Source organism: Crocodylus porosus, unplaced genomic scaffold (assembly GCF_001723895.1).
Source record: "Crocodylus porosus isolate Cpor-Errol unplaced genomic scaffold, CroPor_comp1, whole genome shotgun sequence".
Taxonomy (NCBI): domain Eukaryota; kingdom Metazoa; phylum Chordata; order Crocodylia; family Crocodylidae; genus Crocodylus; species Crocodylus porosus.
Genome location: NW_017728921.1, coordinates 3,504,563 through 3,513,688, shown reverse-complemented (window position 1 = coordinate 3,513,688; position 9,126 = coordinate 3,504,563). Strand labels below are relative to the sequence as shown.

General features: G+C 51.9%; 1 protein-coding gene across 1 annotated transcript in view; it reads right to left on the bottom strand.

Moving 5' to 3' along the window:
• The window catches only part of ALDH2 (aldehyde dehydrogenase 2 family (mitochondrial)), an 11,894-nt gene extending 6,102 nt beyond the window's left edge, over nucleotides 1–5,792 (bottom strand). The window contains exons 1-4 of the mRNA XM_019538795.1: nucleotides 5,652–5,792; nucleotides 3,221–3,361; nucleotides 2,724–2,803; nucleotides 1,001–1,112 (exon numbers count right to left, since the gene is read on the bottom strand). Coding sequence (XP_019394340.1) covers nucleotides 1,001–1,112; nucleotides 2,724–2,803; nucleotides 3,221–3,361; nucleotides 5,652–5,777 — 459 coding nt within the window. The 5' untranslated portion in view covers nucleotides 5,778–5,792. The remainder of the gene's footprint in view (nucleotides 1–1,000; nucleotides 1,113–2,723; nucleotides 2,804–3,220; nucleotides 3,362–5,651) is intronic.
• Nucleotides 5,793–9,126: the final 3,334 nt, after the last annotated feature.

Here is a 9,126-nt window from a genome sequence, read left to right as displayed (position 1 = left end):
GTAGGCCCAGCACTCTTTCCTGCTTATGCAGGGGGTCGGACTCGATGATCCATTGAGGTCCCTTCCGACCCTAGCATCTATGAATCTATGAATCTATGAAGAACAACAAACTGGGATCCTACCACCAATGCTGCATGGGAGATATGCAGCAAGAACCACACGGATGCTTCTCACAGATGTCAGTTTTAAATCTGTGGGGTGGAGGCAGGTGAGGAATGAATCTATTTTTAGGGTGACCTCTGACTTTAAAGTAACCTTTGGAATGTGATGCTCAAGGATTAACTTCATTAAGACCTAAAGCTTCATTTGCTGGCCACTTCCTAGCCAGACATCAAAGCATTTGAGATGTTAAAGGAGTGTGCCTGGAAGAGCTTGCTTCCAGAAAGGCCAGTATTAAACCCATTGGCAGATTAGGAATCCAGACTAAGTGGTTTATAGTCACTTCCAGCTCATCAGGACAGCCACAAATAAAGTACATCACAGCCCAAATTTGAACATTCATGGATTTTTGTAATTACCCATGGAAGAAAGCTTAAATATGGCCTTGTTACAGGCAAATCACTTCTCTGTACGTCTGCCATAGTTCATTGCAACAAGGCAACACTCAACTTCAAATACAACCAAGTTAGCCTACATTTCATGTGCTGACCTTTTTTTAAATGATTATTATTCTAAGGTCTCATCTCTACTAGTAATTTGAGTACATAAAGCATTTGATATCCTGCATGCCAGACTGGACTGAGCGATCAGTGACTGTGCTCCTTGCTGGGGGGAGGGTTAAATTGGACACGCACACACTCAAAGCTTGGCTGCTAATTATACCAACCTGCTTTCTGCTGCGACAGTTGAGTACAAACTCAGTGGGGCACGAGTATAATTTCCCTTCAGAATCAGAGGGAAAGTCGCCTAACAAAGGGCAACATCTTTCATTTAGAGCCACTCTTATGTCCCAGAAGCGCATTTCAGTAATATCGTAGGACCATAGAGGCATCTTTCTTACCGGAATGATCTGTCCGCAGATCCCAACTGGCTCATGTCTTGTATAACAGAAGAAGTCTCCATCTATGGGAATGGTTTTGCCGTGGCACTTATCAGCCCAGCCTGCAAAGTACCTGGCAATGACATTGTTTTAGTCACTGGATTTAAGACAGGAAGTCTCCCATGCTCGGGAAGAAAAGCACCCGCCTAGTCACTTCACAAAACAGGTATTAACAGTTAAGCACACTCATTTCCCTATGAAATCTCTTAACTGTGCTTATTTATATGTCACGTAGAAAAGGAAGAAGTAGTTTCTCGTTTACGGTACATGTTTGAAAGCACTTTTTAATCAGTATCTTTGTTTCCGCAATATGACAGTTCCTCCTGTTTGGGTCTTTTGTATAACAAAGCGGGGAAAGAGATTAGATGACACCCATTCTCAAAGCAGGTCTCTAGGTCAGGGGTCCCATGCAATCAGTCTGTGGTTCATCTGTGCTTTGCGGAGACTTCCCCCTCACACCATTTGTTCTCAGCTCTCCTCTCTCCATCCACCCCAGGCGCTCTGGCCCGCAGCCAGCCTGGAAACGCGTGGTCGCTTCCTTGCCCTGCTTCCCCCAAGGGCTCTGGGATTTGCAATCCAAGACCACAGCCAGCAGGATGCTGCAGGGTTGCTCCCTTCGGTTACACATTCAGCTCACATTGCAGTGCACACAGGGCGTTACATTACACAACACATATGTTACACAGCTTCAACTCAGGATGGGACAGGGGCATTTTACTTATCACCTGCCCGGTCTGTCCACATATCACCACAATGTTAAGTAAACTCATGATATTACATTAAATTATATTATATTAAAGACCCCACCAGTCTTTCCTGATCAAGTGCAGGGGGGCTGGACCCAATGATCTGTAAGGTCCCTTCCAGCCCCTAACAACTATGAAAGGATAAATAAAGGGCAGGTCAGAAGGCACTGAAACGAGAGGGGAGAACCCCCTTCTCTTGTAAGACGGCCTAGGGGGTCTCCTCTCCTGACCAGCATGGACCCACATGGACCCAACCAGGGCAGTCCTTTTCAGGGGATCTCTTTTCAGGTGTTGCTGCATCGGGCTGCAATCCCCAAGGACCAGATGGGAAAACCAGCCCTGCAAATTCTACCTGCCCCACCAGTCCAGAAGCACTTTTATTTATTTTTTTGCTGGGCAAGTAACATCTCCCTGACATTTTCATCTCCATCCTGGTGAGAGCAGTGGGAGACGGCTGTGTTCCACAGCTCACGCGTTTTTGCCAAGGCTGATGGGGTGGCAAATGCTCCAAGGAATTATAACTCCAGCTGAAATGCTACAAAAATGTCACACCTAAAGGACTCAAGAGGCAAAGCCCACTGGCATAAGATATGCATTGCCAGAAAGTCCCCAGCCAGCAACTTTACTACAGCAGGTCATTAGAAACCAGCAAGAGCTGCTCAAGTGGTGTCTTTTTCTCGGATTGCGCACAGCAACATGACAAACAACAGCAGAAAAACCATTTCCACTAAGCCAGGACGCAGCATGATGCACCACGCCCATATGTTTGGTTTAACACGTCCAAGCACTTTCCGTCCAGAGACCTCAGATATATGGTAGCATCTTTTAATGGTAGCACGTGGCTTCTGGGATGCCCAAGGAGAGGCACGTTCCTGGATGAGTCAATGCTTCATGCCCTCCCTTGCTCCCACGAGTGACTCACTAATGAGAGCTCCTACCTGAGACACTTGATTGTCATGTCCAAATCCACCGAGTAGGCTATAGAGTATGGTTTGCCATTATCCAGAGTTTCCAGAGCCTATGAGCAAAGAAAGATTGTTTGCATATTTTCCCCCAACACAGACCTAGCTCCCAGCAACAGCCCAAGATGACCCCCAGCTCTGGGTTCTGCCCGTTATCTTTAGGCTTACACTCAGCACACCTAACTCCGCACAGACTCTTGCTCCATCCTGTCCACCCTTTGGAAGCTGAACAAGGTGGTCTCTCCTCTTTCCCAGGGCAAGGCCCACTGATCCCACAGCTGTCCCAGACTGGGCTCCCACCACATGGCAGCACTCCCAGTTTAAATGCATCAGATTTCCTGAGCTGCAGTTAAAGGACAAAGTCTGGACGTTCAGCCACTACTTTCCCCACTAAATCTATCAAACAGTGGGATGCAGGAGACCGTGCCATGCGGGGCACAACAGGAAGGGCAGTTGTGGAGTTTGATACACACAGCCAAGTAAGCCCGGTCTCTCTCAATCAGGTCTGCAAGACAGTTCAGCAGCTTTCCCCGGTGAGAGGCATCCATCCGCCTCCATGGCGAGCCCAGCTGGAAAGCTGCTTTGGCCGCGCTCACGGCTTTGTCCACATCCGCCTGCAGAAAAGCCCAGAAAAAGAGGGTGAGTGGAGAGCACCCCACACATGACAGCCCCCGTCCCACATTTCTGGCTGCATCCAGAGGGCACTAACTTTGCAGCGGCTGCCCAACATAAGACGACACTGGCAAGACTTGACAGAGCCCCTCCTGTAGCCCTGACTCAGGGGGAGCAGCTGATACTACATGGAGACTCCTAGGGCTTCTTATAGCAGGCCAGTAAGTCACCTCAGGAGGCAAGCTGACTTCTCCCAGGAGCTGCTGGGAAGCTTGGAGTGCTCCACACCGAGCCACAGCCTTCCCCTGACATGCGGAGAACATGGGAGTGGGGGCCCCTCCTTCACCCTGGCAGGGGAAATTCATGGGCAAGTCCATGTCTGCATTACAGCTGGCAGCCTAGGAGTGCAGCCTTGCTAGGGGAAAGCCAGTCCACTCTGAGTCCTGGGCTGGATGGAGGGTGCTCCAGAGCTGGGATGCTGCTGCATCTTACACTGCTTTGAAGGGACAGGGAGAGGGATGGGAATTCCCTCCCTTCTCCAAGCCAGGTAATCCCCTACCAGTGCGTCCAGACCCTGGCATTACAGCACATGCTCTGTGGCCCTTCATTTAGTAATGAACTTTGTGCAATGAAAGGAAACTTTTCCTCTCCCACTACTGCTTCCCCCTATGGACGGAGAACCTCCAGCGGTCCTGGAAGCACAGAGCATCCATTCAGGAATTGCCTTCTAGGGACCAGCACAAGTTTCCTTGCAAGCAAGATGAGCATGCTTCCCTGATCCCTTACAGGCTGCAATTTGATTCCAGCCCTGGGACGTTTCAGAGCCATCATCAGGTACATGAACACTCCAGGGTAAATCATCCCCCTGCTAAATACGGGGCTTTTGCAAATAAACTGGCTCTTGGGGATCCTAAGCAAACTTAGTGTATCGCTGCATTACCATCTGCTGCATAGGCACAACTGCTATATATCCCCCGGCTGGAGCTTTCCTGCGGGACTGCTGTGTTCAGAGATAATACTGTTATGAAACTCCCCGGATTAGAAAGAGTGAAACTGGCTGAGGAGTCGGGGCCCTGCCGCTGCAGAAGACCACTGGCCTGTTTAAGACACATGTGCTGTTCAGCATATTTCAGCCACATTATCTGCAGGGTTAACTTTTTACATTCTCCCGCAAAGCAGGGCGAGAGCCAAGCGTTCTTGTGACTGCTGCCAGGATTTATTTTCGAGTTCAGCAGGAAAGTTTTCTCAGGGACTTTTTGTCTATTTCCTCTCCAGAATCCAGTTTCACTTTTAAGGTGCCCATCTCGTGTCTCAGTTCTGCCTCATGCCCCGAAGAGGCAGGCAAAAGTCCAAGCCACTTCCTCCCCCATTCCCCCACTGGGAATTTGGACAAGTTGCACCACCCTTTTAACCACCCTTCCACTCCCAACCTCCAACAAAAGCCTCAAGCATGGAGCTGAATGCTGACTTTGTGGGCAAGGCACTGGTGCAGACCCACAAGAACTGGGTTAATCCTGTACAAGATTTACCCTTGGGCAAATCACTTCATCTCCCTGTGACTGTTCCCTGACTGTAAAACAGAGATAATGTTTCCTTTGTCTTTGGCGGCAAGAAGATTTTGAGACTCAGATGGTTTCTTACCACGTGTAAGTGCAATGTGAAGCACAGAGAGGTCCCCGACACTATGGCATTGAGTTAGTTTGGACTGATTGTGTCTTCTCCACTTCTTCTGACCCATCAGCTCCCACCCCCGTTTCACTGAGGCCCCACCAGGCCTCCAGTCCTAGCTGACAGTGTCTTGGATCACATGTACGAACTCCTATGAAATGTGGCAAAGCTGATTTTTATCCCGAGGCAAAAGCGTCCTGCCAAAACTTGAGCACCATGTCATGCCCTTCGTATCCTGCCTCTGGGATCTACTTATCCGTAGTCTTAAATTACAGCAACTCTCAGCTTCTCTCTGCATGTGAAGTGAGGAAGGGTGCAGCCATCCAGGGCAGGTTTTGCAAAAGAAATAGCAGAATATCTTGGAGCAACTAATCATCTTCTCCGCCTGCTTTGCACCCATTTTTGATTAATCATTGCAAAGCAAAGCCAGGTGTTCAGGAACTGGGAATGCAAAACAAATACAGTGTTTTACTGAACCACATGGAAGTGAGGCACCCACTGGCTGAGGGACAGAGAGCAAACGCATGCGATCAGGATCACTTGAAGCTCATGATTTTTGCCGGTCCTTTATAGCTCAGAAACACGTCAAAGCTGTTTCTAAGACCCTGGAAAGATAACATTTACCTTGTCACCCTCAGCAACCTGGCAAATCACCTCCCCTGTGGCTGGATTGATAGAAGAGAAAGTCTTCTTGCTGACTGCATCATGCCATTCATTGTTGATGAAAATCTGTAGTAAAAAAAAAGACATTTGTGACAAGCGTTCAAGCCCTGGAGCCAGAACCAGGCAGAATCTGGAAGCTCTTCATATTTGTTTGGTGCTGTCGTAAACAGGAGCCCTGAACAGGGGCACCATGCCTTGCAAACCCCGCATCTCTCTCCCTCCTCTCCCGCACTTTTAAGTTGCAAGAATCTGGAAAGTGTAACTTGCACGTACACACCCACACCGCTGCTCTGCATGGGTGTAATAAATAAAGCTGCGGACACAAATGACATGCCAAGAATCCCAAAGAAGCCGCTATTAAGCCTGAAGCAGCTGGTTTCACTTAACATTTTGGAACAGTTCTGTTCTTCTTGGCTGCACGAGAGGCGACTCGATGAGACTGGAGGCAACAGGCGTGACAGGTAGATTTCAAAATTGAGCACTGTGTTTGGATATCAAGCTCCTCACTCTCAGGAGTGAGTCCAGGCTGGAAGGCATCCTCAGAGACCGAGCTCCAGCTCTCGGCAGACACGCAGTGCTGGGCTCCCCGTGCGAGACCCTACCGCCGTTTCTGCTACTCCAGCGCCCTGCTTCCTGCAGCTGCCCTGGGAAGCGAGACACGGACCATCCCTGCAGGGCCCCAGACAGCACAGCCACAAGCAGGCCACACACACCTGGTCTGCCGGGGACCAGGCCAGGCCATCGGCCCCACACCTGCCTCCTCTCGGCTCTGAAGACCTTGCCAGAGCTGAAGGCTGGGTGGGGAAGGAAGAGGGCAGGCAACACGGAGCAAGACACAAGACACAAGCCACTAAGAAGTGCTACCAAATGGATCAGGTACCTAAGGCGAGCCCTCGGTCTTGTAGATCTATCTCCATTGGGACCTGCCCGACACCCCCGCTCCAGTCCATTCAAGACCCGGCTGCCAGTCTGGATCTGGACCCCTTAAAGGCAGCCAGCACGGTATTGCCAAGGCTTCAAACGCTACCAACCCTGCCAGAGCACCATAAAACCTGGCGATACATTGGTACCCTGCACGTGGTCTCAGTCCAGCTCCTTGTTCAAAGGAAGAGAAGGGCAGCAGACCATGCCTCTCTCCGCCCTTCCTATCTTCCACGTGGCACGTGCACTTGTTGCTCCTCATCTCAAAGCTCCAGAAAGCGTGGTGACCCCTGCCGTTTCTGTTCCCGGAGCTCTTCCTACAGCAAAAGCCCGGAGCCGGGCTTTTAGGCACTGCTGCAAAGAAGATTGAACAGAGCAGCCTAGTTTGTTCAATGCTTACTATGGGGGGCTGAAACCACTTGGGTGATGCAGCCCGGCTGTCGCGCTCTTCCATGGCACGGACAGCACCAGACCGGCCTGCGTGCAGGACGCACTTCACACCCCCGCAAGGCTTCAGCAGGTTCATTTAAATGACAGCAGACCCACCACACTGAAAAAACCACCCCAAGCTTTCCATGCAAGACACGCCACGCAGCCCACAAACCGCCCATGAGAACTGGCAGTTTCAGATGCGACGCCCATGTTCAGCAGGGCATGAAGCACTGCCCCAGGGCAGGACTCTGCTCCTGGGGATATAATAAATCACCCTGGGGCCTGGGCACATCAGCTGTTGCCAGAGACCAGTTCATAGCTTTTCTCTGGGTAGCTTTTACAGTCCTTTCTCTGTTCAGCGAACAGCTGCTGCTGCTACACCTGCTCATACATCATCTCTCCCCCAAGAGCGAAAGAGTCTTCTCTGGAGCTGCCCCCACCACGAACCGCCTTCCTCATTTAAAACGTTTGTAGCATCCCATTCTCGCTGGAATGAGAGGTCAACCTTAGACTCATCTACTGGAGCAGCCGTGGTTCATTTTGATGTGGGGCAGCATCCAAGGGCAGTAAAAATTAAACAGTCTGAAGTGTCTCTTGCTCCAGAAAGCTAAGCAGCTTCAAGGCAGCCCCGCTTCTCTGCCAGTGCCTGGCACTGAGCCCCACCAGCTCCGTCTCCAGCTACCCGGGCAAAGCTCAAACTTGGCAGGTCGACGCATGTGAAGTCCATCGAAGTTCTGAAAAGCAACCGGAGCTGCCAGGAAGGAAAAAGAAATGCTCCCTTGGAGACCACACTGACAATCTGCCCCGTTTAAGTGCCCTCCACGGGTAACTGTGGTTGACGTTATTAGCATTCTTGCGCCATTTTCCCCTAACTGATGCGAGACCACTTCTGTGCCAGAGCCCGGCCAGCCGTTGCTTGCCCAACACCGCGATCCTTTCCTTCCAAATTAAAGATTAACCCATAAGCCCTGGAGCAGTCTCCGTGCAAAGAACAGGGTGCTTCCAATCAGCAAGAGCACGACGCTGCCCGTCTAGCAGCCACCACTTGCATCACGCCCGTTGCACAAAAGCTGTGGTGCAAGAATTCGGAGGCCCCGCCTGTGCCACGAAAGCCCGGTGGTTCTTGCAGCACAGCCATGCTGCCGAAGGCATGAAACGACACACGCTGCAAGCGCCCGGGTGTGAAGATGGTGATACCAGCCAACAAACTCCTGTCACTGCAGCGTCTCTGCAAGCCCCTGCTTCCACAGCCAAGAACATCTAGTTTTAGACCGGCAGATGACGACACGGCTCCAGCCAAGAAAATAGCATTTCTCCTGCAGGCAGACAGACGCCCAAGCGGCGTGTCCTAAAACAACGGCAAGGAACAGCAGAAACCTGGCTCTGCAACGCAAACCCGCCGCCCGGCTTCCTCCTTCCAGCGGGGCAGCTCCCGCTTCCCCTGCAGCTGCCCACACAATGACGCCGAGGAGCCAGCGATCATCATGATGCAGCTGAACTGAAACCAGGGAAACTCAGGTCAGCGGCAGAGGACAAGCGCTTGCTCGGCCAGGATCCACTGCACGGCTGCGGGAGGCCACGAGGCTCCCGAACGGCTCGTCCCAAGCATGGGCTTTCTCCTGAGAGTTGTTTGCACTGATACACAGCCCTGACACCTGCGGCGCGGGGCCCTTGCAGCCAGCTCCGCGCCTGGCACCCGCCAGCGTCCAGGCTGCCCGTGGTGGCGTGGCTATTTACTCAGTGCAAAACACCCCGGAGCAGAGGGACCTGCGCGGGCCTGCCCAGCCCCTCTCGCTTCCTCTCCAGAATAAACCCATTTCTCCGAGTCCCCGGCACCAGCCAGGGGAAAGGAAAAGACTTGGGCCTGGCAGTCTGGAGAGGCTCCCAGAGCTTCTGGCAGGTGGAAGAAAAGAAAAACTGCTCCCCTGTTCCTCCTGCCCCGGACCATCGCCATCGCCACCTCCCCCCAGCCGAGGGGGAACGGGGGCTTTTCTTCTGTTACCACAAGACCTCAGCCCCCCGGCTCCTTGCTTCCACTCGGGCCCGGCTGGGGCTGGACTGCGGACAGGCCCCAGGAGCTGGG